Here is a 23,142-nt window from a genome sequence, read left to right on the forward strand (position 1 = left end):
AACTTCCCCTTTGAATATATAATTTTAAGTTTGGTAATTAAAGGTAAATGTGTGATGTAATTTGTCCTACCTAGTAGAGAGGAAGAACTAGATTGTTAATTGCAGTGTTAACATTCATTCTGTCTCTGTGTGATCCTGATATTTCACTTAAACCTTGTGTTTTAAATCTCTTAGCCTTTAAATACTATGAGTTTTATTTTTAATGAGAATTAGAGACCCACTATGTGTTTATTGCTTTATTTTTTCACATTCTTTATATTATTGAAGTGTCGATTGTTACTGCTTCAGTTTGCTTTGGCACTTACCTTAAATATAAACTTTAAGAGCCTTCATTCATCCACATTATTGGAAGCTTTACATTGTAAGCATTTAAACTTTATACATTACAGTTATAGCCTGGCTTTGTACATTGATATGAAGTCCTGGAAAGAATAGTGGGCTTGGAATCAGAAAACCTAGATGTAAGACCTGTTTTTATAACTTCATCAGCTGAATAATTTGGACAATGGATTTAAATTTTCTGAACCTGTTACTTTTTTTTTCATTTTTTTAAAGTAGGGTAAGATAAATACTAATCCTGGAGGTCTACTGTATATCATCACTAATGTGAAATAATGAATGTTTCAGTTCTATATAAACTGTAACCATATAGCTTTCACGTGTAAGGCATTTCAAGTCTTCTTAGATGTATTAATTTTATATATTAATTTGATTAGCTTTTATTTAAATTATGCACAGACTAAATTATGAAGCCTTTATAATTCATGTATTGTAGATAAATCAGAAAAATTTTCACCTAAATATTTACTTTCTAATTTATTGGTTACGCCATTGTGGATTTTCCCGGAGATATCCAACAGTATATATGCAGTGATTATTTATATAGTCATATTCATTTCTTATTTTTTATTTTTACTCTTCCTGCATGCAGGCAGGAAATAAACTGAATATCAAAATGTATTTCCTGTATTGTCTTAAAAAATTGTTATGACATAATCTAAGAATAAATCAAGACAATCAATAGTTGAGGTTTACAAGGAAATACTTGAAATTTGTTATGATGACCGAAGGTAAAGATGTAGAGAAATACACATTAGCTTTAAATAGATGAGGAATTAGAGACAGGAGGGGAAAATTAATGGAAAAGAGACAAAATACTTGTCCTGGTGGAGATAATTGTCATGAGCAGGGCTCAGTGGTCATGGAATCTTTATTTTACATTAGCTGCCAAATTGTGGTTCTATCTCCAAACTCTACCTGTAGTTGAAAGATTTTTCTGACATACAAAGTCAGGATTCCCCAAAGTTGGACTTCGAGATTTGTAGGTATCTTTTGTTTACCTTAGGATTGTTTCCTCTATTTTGAACAACCCTATGCAAGAATTGAGACCAGTACTGTTTTTAGGCCCCATTTATTCTTTTTGAGGCATTTAAACTATTTCATTTTATGCATATTTTTTTAAAGGTAAGGTTTTTAAAAGGGAAATCAAGCTATATTCCCCCCACAGAATTCTGGTGCATCAATTGGAATGCTTCATGGGAAAATACTATTTTGTTTAAATATAGGCTTCACTTCTGGTATTTTGAAATGCTAGTGATTTTATGTTGGTGCACCCATGTATTCTGGAAATTCAGTTCAGGACATAAACAGGACCTAGGCAGGTTGACAAAGAGTCCCATTTGCCATATTTAAGGACCCCATGTTGACTAAAGAAATACTGCCTTTTATTTCCACCATTTTCCTTAACTTTGCTACCTGGAAATTCCGATAACTAATTTCAAGATGGAGGATACCTAAGCACCCCTACTATTTGGACCTTTCAGTCATTTTTAGAGGAAACAGAATCTGATAGCCAAGTAATAGTGATGGTGGCACACGTGTGTGCATGTCAGGGCTCCTGAAAGGCTGTATTTTTATGTGTGAGAAAAATCTAATCCCTTCATGACGTTCATCTCACACATTCATCGTGTGTTGGCCATGTGTGAGGCATTCTTTCAGGGAGTGAAGATCGAGAAATGAAGATTTCTTATTTCCACTACTGCACCAAGACTGGTCTGCAGACACCTCTCCCCTGTGCCCACCCCTCGCGCACACTGACTGCTCTCCCTGGACCCCTCACGCCCCCCATACCCTGCCCCATGTGGTCCCGCCATGCGATCCTGTTGTGTGCACCTTCACAAAACAATAGTCTCATCTCACACACCTGCACAGTCAGAAGTCCTGTTTCTTAGCTTACCCATGGTAGCGTTTCACCTTGTATTCCCTGTGTACCACCCCATCCTCATTTTCTAGCACGTTCTCTCTTGCTCACTCTGCTTCTGCAGCTGATGGCCGTCTCCCTGCTTCCTGAATGTCTTGTATTCCTTTCTACTCAGGGCCATTGCACGTGCTCCAAGTGCTTCCTGGACTGGATTCCCATATGTAACACTCATCTCAGTCCCTCATGCCCATAGTGTGAATGATCTATCCTTCAGATTTCAAATATTACCCTTTCAGAAAAAGCTTCCCTGGACCTCCAATTATATTCCTTCTTCCAACTGTTACAACATTCTTTAGCCCCATGTACCTTTCTTTCATGTCTCAGACAGCATGCTATCTGGATAAACATTTTTTCCTCCCAGAAAACTCTAAGCTCTGTGAAGACTTAATGTTGTATCCTTAGTGCCTACAAGAAAGTCTGGCACATGCTATGTATGAGGCATTTTATAAATATATGGTGAATAAATGAATGAATGAACCCATCAGGTCCTGCCTTCAAGAAGCTTACAGTCTAGGCTGGACGTGGTGGTTTATGTTTGTGGTTCTGGCACTTTGGGAGGCTGAGGCAGGTGAATTGCTTAAAGCCAGGAGATCAAGACCAGCCTGGGCAATGCAACCAGACCCTGTCTCTACACAAAACTAAAAAGTTAGCCAGGCATGGTGGTATGTACCTATAGTCCCAGTTACTAGCATGGCTGAGGCAAGAGGATCACTTGAGCCCAGGCATTCAAGGTTATAGTGATCACACAGTCCGGCTTGGATCACAAGAGTGAGACACTGTTTAAAAAAAGAAAGAAAGAGAAAGAAGGAAGGAAGGGAGGGAGGGACAGAGGGAAAAGCCCTACAGTCTAATAGGGAAGACAGATAAGTAAGAAGACACTTCTGACACTGAGACCACCGGCCGTGAATCTGGAAGTTTTCTTACATTTATGAATAACCCAACCTTGCTTTCTTTTTTTTTCTTCCTTTTTTCGTTTAAGAGATTATTACTAAAAATGTAGTATCTAATTATGCTACGGTTTATGAGAATCACATTTTCTTCATTCCTTAAGAGGTCCATGAAAACACTTAGGGCACTTACACTGAAAAGTAAGTAACACATAATTAATGACCCTGCAAATAACAAAGATCATTAAAATCAAGGCACAATGATCTTTTTAGTTCCAGGAACTATTTTAAAAGGCTGGTGCAAAATAGTGATCATTTGTAACATAGGCCTTTTGTACTTTCCAGTTTTCTGGTGAATTTTTAACTTCCTAATGAGATACTAAATCCTCCAGACACTCCCAAGAGTTACTGGAGAATTTCTGAATCAATGAGATAAGATTTCCAGGGTCCCTGCAACAAAGCCAACATTGTGTAGCGTAATCAGCATGATGCTCCAGTGTGTCTTCTGCTTTGACCCAGCACTCAATGTATCACATCATTCATACAACTTTAGCGTTAGTTAGAGGACCATCAAACAAGTATTACCACAGGTTTAATACGAAGTGGTAGCCATTGTTGAAATATTTATTTTTTTCAGGTGCATGAGTTTTAATATTATGTTTACAAGAGATTTAAAGGTAAATACTAAATAATGGAGTGAATCTTTATCAACTGATGTTTCTCCCTGATCATTATTTAGTGGATAATGTTGATACTTCTAATAGCTACTCCCAAAAGCCATTTATTTATTTTTTTAATTTTAGCAGTTTTTGGCCGGGGCCAGTTTGAACCTGCCACCTCTGGTATATGGGGCCAGTGCCCTACTCCTTTGAGCCACAGGTGCTGCCCAAAGCCATTTATTTATTTAAAAGATGGCTGCTGTCCTGTATCAGAAGATATTACAAAATTAATATGTTTGTCGTATCTCTATCAAGGCTCAGATCGTGCTAGCATTTACTGGGTAGGACACAATAAAATGAAAAGGAAATCATTTCAAGTGCTCAGAATCCCTGAGTATAAATTGAATGGTTCAGTCATGCACAATCTGCTACCAATGGCTGATCCTTGTTATTTGTAACTGAAGGATCATTAAGATCTTTCTCTCATTTAAAAATTCTATCGTTCTGGGCTGCGCCTGTGGCTCAGTCAGTAAGGCATTGGCCCCATATACCGAGGGTGGTGGGTTCAAAACCGGCCCCGGCCAAACTGCAACCAAAAAAAAAAAAAAAAAATAGCCGGGCGTTGTGGCGGGTGCCTGTAGTCCCAGCTGCTCGGGAGGCTGAGGCAAGAGAATCGCTTAAGCCCAGGAATTGGAGGTTGCTGTGAGCTGTGTGAGGCCACGGCACTCTACCGAGAGCCGTAAAGAGACTCTGTCTCTACAAAAAAAAAAAAAAAAAAAAATTATATTGTTCTTTGACTATATACATTGAAAGGACTAAAGTTTCCTAGGTTCAACTTGCTATGTTCACTATAAAAATCTATTTTTAACAGAGGAATAAGTGCATAAATATTGGAATCAGGCACCTATGATGATCAGATAGACTATTAGAGCAATGCAGATATTTAATCTTTCAATTAAACATAGGATTAGGGGAGAATTTCCTTACTTGGAGACAAAGGATTAGAAAACGTCATTATGCAAAGTGTGTTCTTGGTTTAACTGAAGCTTTGCATCAATTTAGGGAGTGGATAAGTCCACTCTTTTCAAAATTGCAGACTTTTAAAAGTAACAAAGTCATTAGCACCCTTCAATTTCTCTTCATTCCTTCAAAACAGAGAGAAATTTGGATCCTCTAGCATAATGCCATTTCACATTATTAATAAGGATTCTGCAAAGATTAATACGTTCTTCCATTAAGAAAGGAAGAACATCATTTCAAAAGCCATGTTAAAAAAAGTAGAGGAGAAACCCAGAGAGGATGAATGCTATTACTGTCTCCAGAGGAAAGTCAGCATTCCGACAATCCTCAGTCTGTCCGATGACAAGACAGAGTGGCACCTGATTTGTCAGATTGGAGAGAGCGTTGAGAATTTCTGACTTACAGAAACCTTTATTAAAAACCATTAAACAACTTGGGATCAAAGTCTAAACAAATCATTTATCTGTATAAATATTACATGTTAACTTTTCTCTTATTTAGAGAATTGTCTTATGAGTTTGTTTTTGTTATGAGAGTTAGGTTTTTTTAAATGCAATGTTTTCTATTATTAGAATCAGATGCAATCTGATATATATATCTGATAATTATGTATCCTTTATACTGACATACACGCACACACTGAAATATGCCCAATCTCAGGGACAATAAGCAATTTGTAATTGTTTCTCTGGGTATTTAGAGTTGATGAGAGATGTGTTTGAGGATAAGGAAGTAGCTGGAACCTTGGAACAATGTGAGTTGTAAAGTATCAAACTTCCTTTTTTTTTATAACACTCAGAACAATTAAGCAACTGCATAAATGTAGGCACATGAAAATTCCATCGCAATTTTAAAGTCTTGTTAGCCTAGCACAGTTCACCAGCCCTTCCTGATCTTACTAAGAGCATGATCGACTTGTCTGATTATGGCGATCTAAATAGCCTTAAGAAGGGCAATACTCATGTTCTTTTTCTTTTATTTAAAAGCCGTGCTCACTGCGTACTCTAACTCTTCAAGGGTAGCCATCATTTTAGGCTCCTCTACGTGTCAAGGGAATTGATGCTTTTGGTCTGCAAATTAAATTGTTGAAGACTCATTGCGTACTTTTTCTCAGAGTCCCTTTCCCACCAGTTTTTACACTGAGGAGTTTCCATTGAAAGTTGTGGTGCATCTAACATGGGGTATATCAACATGTGAAGACTCGTGGAGTTTACAGCTTGTTATTTTAACAGGCTCAGAAACCTCACTTTCCCAGTACATACTTCCATTTGACCCACAGAATTTGGCCACTCATCTTCCGCACGTCTCACAACCATTCTGTAAGACTTAATCAAGTGCCTCTGTACGCTACATGCTGTTCCAGGTGGGGCAACAAAGCAAACAAAAATCCCAGCCTCTTGAGCCCGCAGGATAGGAAGTACTCTGGCCACCCTACGGAGAAGGGCCCAGGCAAAATCAGTTCAAATGCTGGTCATCTGTGCTAAGTGGTGGGCGATCAGAAGAGAAAGGGACAGAGAAATTGTGTGTTCTAAAGGAGGACAGTCGGAGACCAGCCTCCCTGATTGGACCCCCAGTAACAGCTGCCTAAGACGCGCACACATCACGCTGTGTCCCTGCCTCTTCCTGGGCCATTCTTCCTTATTTTCTCTTTTTGCATCTACCTTGTTCTAGATACTTCTAAATGGTGGAGGCCCTGGCACTTTTTTTCCTTCGGTGCTTACACTCATGCTAGGTAATTTCATTCAGACCATGATTTTAAAAGTCATCTGTATGTTTCTGATGCCCAAATCTATAGCCCCATCTCTGGTCTCTTCCCTGCGCTGCAGAATTTTATATGAATTACCTGTTCCGCCTCTCTGCCTGAATCACTCATAGGCCTATCACATTTAACATGGGCAGGAGCCGCCATCCTCTCCTCCCCTTCCACAATGGGCTCCTCCTCCTCTTCTCCACACACTGTTAAAGGCTACCACCCTCCACCCATTCCCAGGTGAAAAATCTTAGCATTTTCCTTGACTCCACTCCCTCTCTCCTCACGTTCAATCCAAATGCAAATCCTTAGAAGACATCCTTCATTGCCTTATCCCTGGTATCCTAATCTGAATTCACAGTCATCAGTCAACTGCTTCAGCCCCTGCAGTAACTTCCCAGTTCACATCTGCTCTTGCTGTCCAGAAATGTTCATCTTGTTAATGCTCGTGTTGTCCCATGCTGCTCAAAACCTCAGAATGTCTCCCTGTTGCACTTAAAAAGGAAAAAGTCCAGTGTTGTTTCTGGTTTCCAGGCTCTGGAACCTGTCTTCTCTCCACCTCTCATCCTACCTTTTCCCCCTTAAAGTGCCAACGTGGCCACTTCGGAACACCTGAGGGCCTCAAGCCTTTGCATGAGACACTCCTCATGCCTGGGTCTTCCTCCCGGACAGGTGCACAGTTTGGTCATTAGAACCTTCCTTCATGTCATGGAAACTTCTACTCAGAGCCCACCTGGGAGAGAAACTTGTGAACACTTGCCCTTTCCCCTATCCAGTTGCCCTGATCCCACTTCTCTGCTCCTTATTTTTTCATTGTAATCTGACATATGCTGATTTTTTTTTTGTTTGTTTAATGGCTCATTGTCTATATCCCCTATTAAAATGCAAATAGCATGATGACTTGTTTATTACTGAAAGTTTGAGAGTGCTGGTGTTGAATATGTGTTTGTCGAGTGAGTGATTAAATGAGTAATACTCCTAAGGGCTACAGTAGAAAGACTGGGACCAGGACCTATTGGTAACCGAGGCAGAAACAAACGCTGTCTTCCTGCTTTTTTGGTCTTCGTTATTATCAGAAGTCCTGAGATGGTTCTATTAAGAACTCATTTTTTTCTTATGTATGAAAGAAAATTTATGTAAAAGTTTATGTATTATGTAAAGTTTTTTCTTATGTATATCATATTACTAAACTGGCTTGCCCATGTTCTAAGATGATTATTAATTTCCATCTATATTTAAGTTACTCATTTTAGGATGCATTTTTTATAAGGAGTATTACATATTCAAATGTCAGAAAAACTTACATTCAAATAGGAGTCGACAACCTGAGACTTGAGAGCTGACTCTGTGTGTGTGTGTGTCTGTGTGTGTAATGAAACTATAGAATGAGGAACTGCCAATGTCAAACTGCATTGTAAGTGCTTAAATCATTTCGGTACTTTGAATTTATCCTTTTATTTATTGGCTTTACTATAACCCTATCACAAAGAAAAATACACGTAGAACTTTTATCACTCCTACCTCTGTACTTCCTGATAAAATATGCCAATCCAAGTGAGTGAATGTCCTATCACTTTCAAGAACACTCCCACTTCAAATATCTCCCAGGCGTATTTTTTTTTTTTTTCACATTATGGTTTGGTGCTGCTTTTTTATTTTATTTACTTATTTTTTGCCAAAGACAAGCAGCATTCAGGCAAATTAATTTATCTTAATGCCATCGAATTCAGGCACATTCATTCATCTCAATGCAGTGGAATGAAATTTGAAACTAGAGACACTTGGAGTAATTAAAATGGAATTAAAACTGCAAGACTTTTAGCCTACCTCATTTCATAAAGGCTCTGAGCTAACTCTAGAAGTTTGCATACACTATGATTTAAAATAAAATCAGCGAGGAGGGGGAGGATAAGGATAATGTACTTGAAGAATTCAGTTAAATCTCCTTCAGCCTGATGCAGTGCTTTTGAATGCCTCTTGAGCATGTCAGCTATTTGATGAGACATGCTTTATTGCTTTTCTACCTATATTTGCATAACCACTTTTGAGGAGAAATACTGCATGATTTGAAACTCGATTATTAAAAACATTGTACATTATTATTGAGTTGTGCCATTGACTAATTTCTGCAACACAAATATTAAAAGAAGAACATTGAGAAATTCTTGGGGCAATTTATACACATTTTGTTTCCTCTCCAGGGAATGACGCAACATCTATCGTCAACTGTCTTCATATTTTGGGTCAGACTTTGGATGCAAGGTAAACAAAAGACGTTAATGATACACAGATAAGAAGGTTTAGATGGACTCAGCGTTTGATTTTATCGTTTGTATTTGGATTAAAGACTTTAGATGAAAAGAAAAACTCTTTGTAAATCACTAATATAATAGAATTTTTATGACCCGATAAAGGTTATTTAATTTCAAGTAATTTCAAGCAATTAGGAATACAACTAAGGGCTGAATTGTTAACATATCATGTGAGGACAAACGTGAAGTGATACCTTGGAGGTTTTATTAGCTTCCGGCATGGTATGTATGCTCAAAGTTTGTAATCACATTTGGCTTTGTAGGAAACACGAAAATTCTAGTCTCATTTTCCAAATGAGTCAAGGTTAAGATTGCGTAAGTGTGTAGGTAGACCAATTCCCAGGTCTGTGTGCTTTCTACTCTGCCCTGTTAGCAACTTGACCAGAAATCAGGCACGCTGAGCAAATACAAAATTAGTTAATTTAGCATGACCGATTCAGCATGTAAGCCATACATTTAGTTCATGTTGTATCCAGGATAAATCTAAATAAAAGTTTATAAATGTCTCCTAAAGAAAATACTCCATGATGCTCTTTGATTATTCTTGTGTTTAAGGTTTTATTTGAAGTGTTTTCTATAATAAACGCAGCAGGGGCCACCATTATACACCTTCGTTTCCCACTAGAATCAGCGGCTTTGGTGTTGTGAGCGCCATACAAACTTCAGCCTTCAGAGGCTTCCTTAGCAAAGACTTGATCACTGGCCCTGAAAGCACAAAGTATCTGTGATCATTTGGTGCATTGGTTTACCCGGCATTAAATGTTTCTCATACCATGGTTTCAGCAGATGAGCTGAACTGGCTTGGAAGCTGCGTTCTCTTCATCATAAAATAACTATTCTCAAGATCTGAGACGACTAATATACAACTTCAAGTATAGCGAAAAAAATTAGAGTTGATTTTAAAAACTTAGTTGATGAGGGGGTACTGTGATGGTGGAGTAAACATAAGGGAGAGTTGCTTTTTGTTTGTATTTCACTGGCTCCTGTTAGAAGGTGTGCGTTCTCGCTGGTGTACCCTCCAGGACTGTGATGAAGACCGGCCTGGAGACTGTGAAAAGTGCGCTCAGAGCTTTTTTGGACAATGCTGCTGAGGACCTGGAGCAGACCAGGGAAAATCTCAAGCAAGGCCAGTTCACCCACACCCGAAACCAACCCAAGGGGGCCACTCAGATTATCAATTACACCACGGTGGCCCTGTTACCAATGCTGTCGTCGTTATTTGAACATATTGGCCAGCATCAGTTCGGAGAGGACCTCATATGTATGTAAATTGATTACTTAGAATTGCATTACTGAAATACCTGGTAGTATAATCAGAAATTGTAAGGCCCACACCTGGCTTATACCTGGCTTACACATTAAAATGCTTTATTTTACAAAACATTCTAGGTTGCCATTTGATTAATAGAAACCATTCTTATAGACTTACAGAGAGGACCAGGAAGGTACCTGTTATGGACAATAACTTCCATGTTGTAAGGGTGGCACCTGTGGCTCAAAGGAGTGGGGCGCCGGCCCCATATGCTGGATGTGGCAGGTTCAAAACCAGCCCTGGCCAAAAACTGCAAAAAATAAATAAATAAATAAACAAATAACTTCCACATTGTTGGTATTTTTGTTTGTTTCTTTGTTTTTTGAGACAGAGTGTTACAGTGTCACCCTCCATGGAGTGCTATGGTGTCACAGCTCACAGCAACCTCAAACTCTTGGGCTTAAGCGATTCTCTTGCCTCAGCCTCCCAAGTAGCTAGGACTACAGGTGCCCACCACAACACTGGGCTATTTTTGGTTGCAGTTGTCATAGTTGTTTATCAGGCGTGGGCCGGGCTCGAACCTGGCAGCCTCGGGGTGTGTGGCCAGCGCCCTACTCACTGAGCTACGGCGCTGAGCCAACTTCCATGTTGTTAAAGTCCAGGTTCAAATTCTACTATTTCCACATTGCATCTTTCCATGTAAATTTTCTAATGCAGTTGGACCATATCACATAGAATATTAAATGTCTTCAGATTATTTTGGAGTTAATGTAGTTTTCTCTGCCTACCAATATGAACACAACTGAGACAAAGTCTGTGTCTAAATAATTGATCTATTAGGCTGGTTCAGATGCCTTGTTCAGTGATTTTTATGGAGGATATAGTCAGCAGGCTTTGGCTGGAATGCTGCAGTTATTAAACATATCTGCAGAGTGTCGAAGATTAGGAGGAAAAAATAACATGAGCTGTTCTGACCCCCACTGTCTTAATAGTAACGTAAGACCAGATGGGAGCCTTAGCCGAGCAGACCCATAGACTCAGATTCTCACTTCAAAGGGTCTGCAGGTCATAGGCAGCTCTGTGTGAGGGCCACTGAGTTTTTCAGTGGATGCCACTACTACTGATTGCAAAACCTTTATTTTAACCAGTAGGAGCATTGCTCGTGGCACCAGGTGTATGTAAAACCCGCCCTGAGGACAAGAGTTAATTTTCCACTCATGCAAATGGATGTCTACCGCAAATGGTAGCAGAGTTGCAATTTGAGGTTCTTAGATTTTTTTGCCTTTTAAATGTATCATTTTGGAGAACAGATTATCCATAAGACTTGGATTTTCTGTCTTCAACAACCACCAGAGTAACTGAAGTTATGCCTTGAATGTCAGGTCCTTTGAGAAGTAGCTACCAGACTGTTCCCCTCTAATTTTCTCATCATCATTCATTTGAGTTATGGTGAAAGATACAGTCCTCATGTGTCTTTGGAACACATGTCAAAATATACCTATATCCCTTCTACCTCCAGATAATTCTTAGGCTTAGTTTTATTCTTGGAGAGATTCTTTTTTCTTATTCCTAGAGAAAAATTATAAATAAATTGTTTTTGAGAGTTTTCTAAAATTTTCACTGCATGTTTTCTCATCTCCTTAAAGAAAAAGATTTTGAGACAAAGGTTTTACATTTCTTTTTATAAATGTTTGTTCTCATTTTGCTTTTTGCTTTTTAAGCTCTTTCTTAAGTTATTAGAGTGCCTTTCATATGGAATTTTGTTTTTAATGTGAACTTTCTCAAGACAATTTATAAATAGTTTTTGGGTTTGTTTTTTTAATTTGTTTCAAGTGAGATTCTCTTTTTTTTCCTTAGTGGAAGATGTCCAAGTCTCTTGTTACAGAATTCTGACTAGTTTATATGCTTTGGGAACCAGCAAGAGTATTTATGTGGAGAGGTAAGTTTTTTACAGTTTAATTTTGTAGTAATAGCTGTTTCAAGTTCTATGACTATTTATTTCGAGGGTATTTTATGACGTTTTCCTTCATTATAAACTAAGCCAGATTGACTTGTTAAACTCCTTGGGAGTAATTAGGCAATCTTCCAGCTAAATAAGAATTGATGTGATAAAAAAAAACCTGGAGTTATTCAAGAAAATAAAACAATAATGATAAAGCATACTTACTGTAACGTGTAAGTTTGGAGTGTTCATGAGTCTTAGGAAAGTGTCTGCTTGGTACAGTTTCTCATTACATATCAGAAAGACTAAATATGAAGGCGTTATTAAATCCCCATTTATTTTTTCATGTTCTCAAGTTCAAGGGGGAGAGTTTAACAGTTTCAAATGAAGTGGACAGATAAATTAGGAGACAGTGCTTCCACCTAAATTTAAAATGAGAGATCACTGGCAATCTCAGTAACAAATTTCAGTGGCTTAAAGAAGAAAAACAAGGCAGTTTTTTTAAAAGGGTACATTTCTAATACATACATATTAAATAGAAAATTTAATATTGAATAGGTATAATTTTTCCCCATGTTAATCTGTAATTAATTACAATTTCAAACTCTTACATTTCAGTGTGACAAAATAATTCAAAAGTTTACTTCAAAGAATAAACCTGTGAGACTAGCCAATAAAATTGGTGGAGGGTAATAAAAGAGTAATGAAAGGTTATTCATTTGGCTAACAAAACTTCAGCAGTTGGACAGCGCCTGTGGCTCAAAGGAGTAGGGTGCCAGCCCCATATGCTGGAGGTGGTGGGTTCAAACCCAGCCCCAGCCAAAAACCACACACACACAAAAAAAAAAAAACTTCAACAGTTGTACATAAATATAGGAAATTTGACCAGAGGAAAAGTATAATTGGGTTCACGATAAATATTTTAAAAATTTTACCTGCATTGTGACTAAACACTATTTTCATATGTTTTTTATGGTTATAAAATATTTTATACTAAGGAGATATTATAATGTATCAAATGCTTTATAATAGATTTTTGACACATGGGTGTTCTTACTTTCTCTGTAACTTAAGTAATATTAGATCTGTGTTCATAGATGACTGGGGATACTTACACATATTTTTGTTGGCTGGTTCCTCAGATTTGGGGATTCCAGGTTAAAGAGTCTGCATGCATTCAGAATTATGTTCACTTCCCCATCTTTTCAGAAAAGATCCAGTTTACATTCTTAAGTTCTATAATGCTAATTTTCTTATTTTCTCTCATGTTTTTTTTTTTTACTATTTGCAAATGTAATTGTTAAAAATTGGGTAACATTTTTATTTGTAAATGAATTTTCCTAATTACCAGTTACCTGTTATTTTTTTGTTTACTTTGCTTTGCTTCTTTGTGAATTGCCTTTCCTCACCTTTTGTCTATGTTGCAAGTAAGGTATTATCTTACTGACTTGTTACAACCTTTTTATTAAAATGATTAACCTCTGGCCTATTATTTCTTCTGTTCTTATGACTTTTAGCAGTTTTATATCTTTACAGTGCTTACATATAAAACACTATATCCAGATATCATTTACAACATGGGATTTTGAATTTTTATATAATGAAATTTTATATAATCTTTTATCATCAAATTTATCAATTATTTTATGCATGTTCACTCTCCTCAGTTTTATAAATTTAAAAATACTCTATTTTTAGCAGGTAAAAATTCAAATGTCTATTCCCCTAGGATTTTCATGTTTTCAGCTATTTAGATTTAGCTGTTTAATTCTGTTGTTCATTAAATAAATGTTTATCAAATTCCAGATGCTGGGATTCAACAGTGAACAAGATAGTTCCCTACCTCATATATTATATATCTGGTGGGGGAAAACCAAAACAAAACAAAGTACATTGATACAAGGAGTTTATAATAAGCCGAAATAACTTGTATTATTTTATAGTAATAAACCACTTAATATACCAAAAAAGCCTTGGATTAAACAGACACCTAAGGGAGAGAGAGAATTTATATCCATGACAAGGGAGCTTTGGGTCATGGCCTGCCCTAAAATCAACCTCCCTTCCTTTTAAAATGATAAATCAATTTTAAGGGTTACCAATAATTTTTAGTAGTATGTCTTAACATTTCATAGCTACCCTGAAATTACTCTTATATGGTAAATTTTCAAAAAAAAAATGTGTTTGTATGTTAGGGGTTCATTTTTTTTGTTTTCATATCATAAGCGTTCTTCTGTACTAGGTCATTTTATTTAAAAAACGAAGAAGAAGAAAAGGAAAGAAGGAAAAACAGAACTGAGGGAGGGAAGGGAAAAGCCAAAATAAAGGAATAAATGTTCAAATTTGTGGAGAAAGTGACAGGACTTTTCTCATTATTTTGGTCTGTACTGATAAACTTTTTTGCTAACAAACAATTTAGCTTTTTTTTCTCTTTCTTTCTTTCTTTTTTTTTTTTTTTTTTTTTACAGTTTTTGACCGGGGCTGGGGTTGAACCTGCCACCTCCAGCATATGGGGCTGGCACCCTACTCCTTTGTCGCCCTTTTTTTAATGGTGGAGATTGTGCTATTGAAAGCATATGATGTAGTGCAATACAGAGATTGAATTTGGGGTTTGATTTTATTAGGAGCAATATTTTCCAGTTTTGGACTGAACTTGCTAATTTTAATGTAACTTCTTCAGTTGTTCACTTGGAAGCCTTAACATGTAAGCATTTTCCACTTACAGGCAGCGCTCTGCCTTAGGAGAATGTCTGGCCGCCTTTGCCGGTGCCTTTCCAGTAGCATTTTTGGAAACTCATCTCGACAAACACAATATTTACTCCATCTACAACACGAAGTCTTCACGAGAGAGAGCAGGTAGCACCGAAGCATGTGCAGTGTTTGAGATATGAAGCTAAAACTTCATGACAGGATTCATTGCCTTTATTATTTATGGTGACAATTATCTATAGTGACTTTTAACGGGCTGTTTCAGCTTACTATGTCCACTACTTTTTGTTCGTAACTGTTGTTATTTGGTATCATTTGGGGATGCTGTATACTCTGCCTTTTCTGAAGAAAATTCTTTGAATTTCTTCTACGTTCGTGAGCCATAGACAAATCAACACCTTGAGATTTGGATCAAATTATCAGCAAATGTAGAGAAGTCGGTCAATCTGATTTCCAATTTGGTTCTCCAAAAGTTCATCAGCAAGACTGTGGCTTTCAAATTTGCCCAAATTATGGATTTGTGACCTTCATTATTCCTTATCCACCAAATAGGTCTATGTAATTGGAATAATTTTTTACCATGAGATTTTTTTGGTAGTTTGGTGCCATTTTTATCATTTATAAAAGTTAAAAAACATATAAATCTGAGATACTTAATCCAAAACCTTAATTTGAACCTGGCCCTAAATATGTATCCCTTTGACGTGCACGTTGGCTTGTATACTCCGAGTCCACACTTCCGGTTGTGTTCTATGTAGAAACTCTGATCATTTTCTGGGTAGACAGGTCCATGTTTTCACTGTTCCAGGGAAAAAGCTTTTACAACTATTGTTAACGATTTCCGTGATTGGCCTTCGAGAACCTATGAGCATTATCAGCTACAATTTGAATCGAGTGGGATAAACAAATATGAAAGTAGAAACTAGTTATTCTAATAAGCACTTTTAAGCATTCAAAGCACAGTTCTCAAAGATTACGCAGTTGCCCTCTCCTAGAATTGTTGTCTGTTTGATTTCCTCTAAGTCTGATAAAGTTTATCATATGTTAATTGTTTTCCAATAGCTCTAAAGAGACTTGGGTAAGGACTATTTGCTGTTCATAGACACACTCCTCTGTCAAAGAGCTCGTTTCTCTGTGTAACATGAGAGAAGCTTCTAGTTACACTCGTTTTATAGTGAATCTTCTCATAGAATGAGTGTTTTAATAACTTGAATAATCATTACTAATTGACTTTTATTATTCTGATTTCATATAAAAGATGAAGCTGAAGAAAATTAGGTTGAATGTCCCTAAGCAGTATTTTTTCCTACATTATTTCCACAATATAGTTGTAAGTAGTTCGTGAAAACAGTTACGTTTGAATTATTAACGTTCTGTGTCAACATAGAGTTGTTTTATTAAACAACTCTATGATTAGTTAATATTTTTGATTAGTTAAGATTTTTGCTGTGAACCAAGAAAGAAGCACATTTGTTATTTAATTACAGATAAGGAAATACACAACACGGATAATTTACCCGCTATGTTTCTGTAATATATCATTTACATAACAAGAAAAGACACTAGTTTAAAGATTTCATTCATTAGTCACTCAACAAATAATTTCTGGGGCTGTAGACTGTGGTGGATGGAGGTCTCGACACGGTACTACAATGAATAAGACTCGCTTCTTTCCATAAGGAGTTTTTAGATAAGAAAGAGAGAGAAAGATAACCATGTGATAGAATTCAGAATAGAGAACATTGGGTACCTGGAAAGCAGTTTTAACTGGGAACACGTGTAACGAACTCACATGGCTGATACAAGAGGAATTTTTAGAATGACTGAAACTCTGGTGCATTAGAGGAAACTTCCAGCATTTTGAGGTGGCTAGAGACAGCTTTTAGGAAAGAAAAGGTGAAAAATGTAACAAGAATGAAAAGCAAGAACGAAACTTTTATATCAGGTAAGGAGTGGGGACTACACCAGTGGCCCAGACAATTCTTTTACCAGCTTTAAAAAGAGAAGTGACGTGATTAAATTTTTAGAAATTCATTGTGACAGTGATATGGAACAAGAATGGCTGGGAGTTGGCAATTAGAAAATGATTGGGGTTGGGCGGCGTCTGTGGCTCAAAGGAGTAGGGCGCCGGCCTCATATGCCGGAGGGGGCGGGTTCAAACCCAGCCCTGGCCAAAAATGCAAAAAAAAAAAAGAAAGAAAAGAAAGAAAAAAAGAAAATGATTGGGGTTATTTGAGCAAAATGATTGGGCAAGGCCCACTGGATAGAGGCTACCAGGAATGGTTGAGGGCTCCTTGAGGTAGAGTCAGCTCAGGGGAGACTCCAGGGAACATCCTCGTAGCCTAGAAGTTCTCTCAGGTTGCTACCCGGGGTGACAGATTGGATAACGTTGTCCCCACCTCGCTGGTACATGCTTAAGAGATAAGTTGGAGGGGAAACCGGAGGTTCAAATTTAGACCCATTGTGTTTCAGTTACTTTTGAGATATCCAGGATTAGACAAAAAAAAAAAAAAGTGTTTTTAAAATTTGGGTTTGAAAGATATTACTTTTAAAGCCCACAGGAATGACAGAAGTTCTCTAAGCAGACATCTAAGCTGAAAAGGAGAAGCAATGTAAAGGTAGATCCTTAAGGAAAACCAATATTTAAAAGTTTAGCAAGGTGGCCAGGTACAGTGGCTCATACCTATAACCCTAGCACTCTGGAAAGCCAAGGCAGGTGGATCACTTGAGCTCAGGAGTTCGAGACCAGCCTGAGCAAGATCAAGACCCCATCTCTACCAAAAGTAGAAAAACTAGCCAAGTGTCATGGCAGGCGCCTGTAGTCCCAGCTACTTGGGAGGCTGAGGCAAGAGGATGGCTTGAGCCCAAGATTTGAGGTTGCTGTGAACTATGATGATGCCACGGCACTCTACTGAGGGCAACAATGAGACTGTCTCAAAAAAAAATAATTTTTTTTTTTTTTTCAGCAAGGAGAAGGGAGTCCGTAAAGAACACTGACAAAATTGAGAAGGGAGCCCAAAAGGCTAGAGGCATTGATGTTAAGGAAGAGAAGAATTTTAAAAGGAGATTTGGTCAGTGGTGGGAAATGCCTTTGCACAGGCAGGAAGAGAAGGGTTTTTAAGTGTGAGTTCAGTGAGCAACAGAAAGCAGGAGCTTCCTTCCTATGGACAGAGAAGGCCTGGAACGCTAAGCAATCCCGGAAAGATTTGGACATCTGCATCGGCTGCTGGGGAGGAGCCAATAGAGAGGAAGAGGGGGAAATAGGGCAGAGGCAAGGCGGCTGGTGTAGGGAGGACACCGGGAATGCAGGTGGAACAACAAACAGGGACGGGAAACTCCTTCCTCTGAAAGTGGCAAATGGAATGAGTGTGCGGCCAGGCACCACAGGCTTTCCAGGCTGTGGCGCTGAAGCTGGAGGAGGAGGCACTCAGTCATCTGCTGTGAAGTAGGAGGAATGCCCGTTTGCAGACTGTAAGGGAGTAGAGAGCAGCCTTAGGGTAAGAACTAGGGAAAGGAGAGAACCTTTGAAATGCCTGCCTTGGGAAAAGAGAGAAGGAGCCACTTGGAAGGTGTGCCATGTCTTTGCCGAGTTTTGAATCCCCCATATTAAATGGTTGCCTACGAAATGGAGTGTGTGTGACAGTCCCATGTTTATGTGTGCTTCTCCAGCTCTCAGTTTACCGGCCAGCGTGGAGGACGTGTGTCCAAACATCCCATCTCTGGAGAAACTCATGGAGGAAATCGTAGAATTGGCCGAGTCCGGCATCCGCTATACTCAGATGCCGCACGTCATGGAAGTCATTCTGCCCATGCTGTGCGGCTACATGTCTCGCTGGTGGGAGCACGGACCTGAGAACAACCCGGAAAGGGCTGAAATGTGCTGCACAGCTCTCAACTCGGAGCACATGAACACGCTGCTCGGGAACATACTGAAGATTATCTATAATAATCTGGGGATTGATGAGGGAGCCTGGATGAAGCGGTTGGCAGGTAAGTGCTGGGAAGAAAGAGACCCCTTCAATTGGCTGTATTTCTAACAGGACTTGAAGAATAGAAGACTAGAATTTTCCTATTGTTATCAATAGTTTCTTCTTTGCTTAAAAACATTCTTGATTATTACTGTTGTGCTTTTTCTTTTAAGATACATAACTATAAGCAGACACGGGGTTACTTCCCATGTAGTCACTCCTTTCAAATAAATATTTTCCTGGTTTGACAGTCTCTGTAAGGTTAATCAATAAGCATAGCAATAAAAACTAATGATTCTGCAGACAGACAAAAATAAAACAATGTTTAAAGAGCCGACTTTTAGCCATCTGTCTTATAGGGAGTGGTGGGGGGGGCGCTATAAATTAAAAAATGAAAATCAAATGCTAACAGCTATGTTGATTTATCATTGCATTTTTTTGTATTGAAAAACTGGAAGCAATGTAAGTACCCAGTGACTAGACTGTGACTAAGTTAAGTACATCCGTATACTAGAGTATCGTATCATCTTTAAACATCAAGGTTTCTACAGGGTTTTATACCTTGGAAATCGTAAAACATAATATCATGAAAGGTGAAAAGAAGAGTATTTGAAGCAATGAATTCAGAATTATATATATATAACATGTATGTTTATGAATTTATTGATGAAAATGATAAATATACTAATTTAGGTAGGTTGATTACAACTTGATTTCAATTTTTCTCTTTTGTACATTTCTCCAATGTATATGTATTACTTTTAGAGGGAATTTTCATTTTAAAAATGGCCTAATCATACAAGGGTACATGTGAAACTTACTAAATGTAGAACATAAATGTCTTAACACAATAACTAAGAAAATGCCAGAAAAGCTATGTTAACCAGTTTAATGAAAATATTCCAAATTGTATATAAAACCAGCGCATGGTACCCCATGATTGCATTAATGTACACAGCTATGATTGAATAAAAAAAATGGCCTAATCAAGGTTAGAAATATTGTTAAAGACTACAACTATTATTAAATAGGAGAGCCATGTTAAGCATAATTTGGCTCTTCCATTGGACCAAGGATAATCACCTAGTTACAATGAGAAAGCCGTATGTAATCTTGTACAGTAATAGGGAAATGTCTCTATTCTAACTTACAGGCCTGGGGAGCCTTTTCCACTGGAGACTTTACTTCTTTGTGTGAAAATAATTGATTTCAAAAATGAACTTTTTTTTTTTCTATTCCTAAATTAGCTGTTGATGTTTTTTAAAACCAAGGAAGTTCATTGATTGAATTAAAAAAAATTTTTTTTTTTTTTTTTTTTCAAATCAACTATGCAGTTAAAGTTTGGACTAGAACAGTGGCTAAGGCCCGAGCAAGGAACCCAGGTGCTGAGGCAGAGAGAGGCTTTAATAGTGCCACCATCGTAATCATAGTCCATCCTTGTTTGAATGCATGTCTCTGCAAGCAGAATACTAATGTCTGCCTCCAAACAGTGTTTTCCCAGCCTATTATAAATAAAGTGAAACCTCAGCTCTTGAAAACTCATTTCTTGCCATTGATGGAGAAACTCAAGAAGAAGGCGGCCCTGGTGGTGTCCGAGGAAGAGCATATGAAAGCTGAGGCCCGGGGGGACATGTCTGAGGCTGAGCTCCTCATCTTAGACGAATTCACCACGCTGGCCAGAGATCTCTATGCTTTCTACCCTCTCTTGATCAGATTTGTGGACTATAACAGGTATGATGTTCCCAAGTAATTTCATAATTGCCCTAATTCAATCATAACTTTTCTTGGCTCATATCTTTCTATTGAGTTGTTTCCTTTGGTATTTGGCCATGAACTTGTTCATGATTGTTACATACTTAAATGTTTATGAATATAATATAATTAAATGTTGATGGGTAAGTTAATTTTTTACCGAACATCTTAACTTGAAGTTGGAAATCACATTCTGAAGCAGTCTGCCTTTTGCATAAAGTTAACAGTTTGGCAGTTTTGATGTTTAAAGTTTTTTTTTTTTTTTTTTTTTTTTGGTTGTTCAACTGTTATATGTGCTGAAGACATTATGTGCTCTTGTGATCCCCACATTTAAATTTTGGACAATAATTTTTATTTTTCTTAATTGACTGTAAGGGGTAAATGAGAAACCACTTTGTTATGTGATCCAGGGCAAAGTGGCTGAAGGAGCCGAACCCGGAAGCAGAGGAACTCTTCCGGATGGTGGCCGAAGTGTTTATCTACTGGTCAAAATCCCATGTGAGTAGGAAAAGGCTGACCGAAAGTGCTCACTGCCTTTCACATGTTAATCAATTCTCCAGTTCCCCTTAGTAACCACCCAAGGTGATGTTTCTCAAACCTGTCTACTAGGTTTCATGTAACAGTTGAGGAGAGAGAATAGGGTTTCCCTGGAGAGTTTAGGGACTATAAACCCTCTTTTGAGTTTTATTAATTATCTTTTAAAAATTCACAGTAATTTTTCATTGCATCCACAAACATGTTTTAAATTTTCCCCTATCGTCATACTGACATTGCATAGAGCTATGCTGTTTTTACTATCCAGCTTTCCCCATCACTGAGCACTTTGCTCTCCAATGCCAGGAGTACTTAGGCCTTAGTTTGAGAAGTGCTGGATTAGACTGGTCATTTCCCATAATAAGGCACACCTGTTTTACTTGTAAAGGTACTATTTTCTTAAATTTATTTATATTCACACACTTTCACTTCTACAGGGATTTAGTGTGACTCAGATTTTAGAATCCATTGGCTTTTAAAATAAAGCTTCTGCAATAAAACTTTTACAAAGCAAAAAATAACATAAAGCTTTTGGCAAGAACCTTTGTGGACAGAATTTCTAAAGTATATATTTAATGAATTTTCACTATTTTATATGGTACTATATATTTTTAAGGGTGGAAAATATTTTAATCACAAAAATAATTTTACAGTATTCTATCATTCATTTCTAGTAACTGGCAGAACGTGGGTAAATGAGCATTTATTATAATCCCAAATTATTTCAAAAGCTTAGAATATTTATGTCAATTGTAATTCTGGGCCACTTTGTAAATGGGAGACTCTAAGAAAGTTAAATAAGAAGCTCAACCTTCATTTCAGCATCTAAATTTCCCTCCCAATTTACTTCATCACATTGATGGATAAGTTAAATTGCTTTAAACATGTAATATTTTTTTAAAAAATGAAATATTAAACCTGTGGGCGGTGCCAGTGGCTCAGTCGGTAGGGCGCTGGCCCCATATGCAGAGGGTGGCGGGTTCAAACCCAGCCCCGGCCAAACTGCAACCAAAAAATAGCCGGGCGTTGTGGCGGGCACCTGTAGTCCCAGCTACTCGGGAGGCTGAGGCAAGAGAATCGCTTAAGCCCAGGGGTTGGAGGTTTCTGTGAGCTGTGTGAGGCCACGGCACTCTACCGAGGGCCATAAAGTGAGACTCTCTACAAAAAAAAAAAAAAAAAGAAATATTAAACCTGTGTATGGTGCCCCATGATTGTATTAATGTACACAGCTATGATTTAATATTAATAAAAAAATAAAAAAATAAATATTCATATTTAGTGCTTAGGATAATAAATAGTATTTGTTACCTACATCTGAGGAGTCTTTCAAACTTAAGAACAAACTTTATGTAAATACAAACGTAAAACAACATTGAACCACACAGAAAAGATACAGGAAATTATGGCTTTTTCAACATGTAAATTTGTGTCTTCACATTAACATACATTATCTGTAATGTCATAGGAAATTATTTTAGATTCTTTATGTTTCTCTAGGTAAAAGCAAATGTTTTTTGTCTCATGTAACTCATACTGTGGAGATATATTAGATCATTCTGGGTTTTCTAAAGAAAAATTTAAAATCCAGAAAAGAATCAGTCCATCTTGAGTTGCCAAAGAGATGGATTTCCATGTTTTTCTTTGATTTTCCCTGTGGGGTTTCTCCACTGAGGATTCCTAATGGGCAAAAAGGAAGAGCCCAGGAATTAATCATTTAAGAAAACTAAAAGCTGCATATTTCTTCTTAAAGAACTGAGAATATTCAGCTTTATCAATCACTAAACTGACAAACCAGCTTCTTTAAATGTATAGACAAGACTAAAGTTTGGAATAAGAGTATTTATTATAATCAGTAAGTTTTTAGATGAATGTTATCTAAGGATGTTTTCAAGAATAAGAAAAATGTGATTATATGGTTTTGAATCTCATAGGCATATTTAACACAAATCTGTTCAGATATGCTATATTCTTCCTCAGCATATATTAAAGATGAATTGACTTTTCCTGCCCTTATATGTTTCTATATAGAAAGAAAATAAGTAATGTTATGGTATTTAAAAAGTAGAAGAAACATCTGTACGGTTCTGTGGAGAGTCT

General features: G+C 37.5%; 1 protein-coding gene across 3 annotated transcripts in view; it reads left to right on the forward strand.

Moving 5' to 3' along the window:
• RYR2 (ryanodine receptor 2) overlaps positions 1–23,142 on the forward strand; it is an 830,565-nt gene that overhangs the window by 675,307 nt on the left and 132,116 nt on the right. For all 3 annotated transcript variants that reach the window (XM_053605591.1, XM_053605592.1, XM_053605593.1), the window contains exons 62-68: positions 8,778–8,838; positions 9,911–10,149; positions 11,998–12,079; positions 14,808–14,938; positions 18,461–18,781; positions 20,250–20,490; positions 20,922–21,009. In XM_053605591.1, the coding sequence (XP_053461566.1) occupies positions 8,778–8,838; positions 9,911–10,149; positions 11,998–12,079; positions 14,808–14,938; positions 18,461–18,781; positions 20,250–20,490; positions 20,922–21,009 (1,163 nt within the window). The remainder of the gene's footprint in view (positions 1–8,777; positions 8,839–9,910; positions 10,150–11,997; positions 12,080–14,807; positions 14,939–18,460; positions 18,782–20,249; positions 20,491–20,921; positions 21,010–23,142) is intronic.

This window comes from Nycticebus coucang, chromosome 10 (genome assembly GCF_027406575.1).
Source record: "Nycticebus coucang isolate mNycCou1 chromosome 10, mNycCou1.pri, whole genome shotgun sequence".
Lineage (NCBI taxonomy): Eukaryota > Metazoa > Chordata > Mammalia > Primates > Lorisidae > Nycticebus > Nycticebus coucang.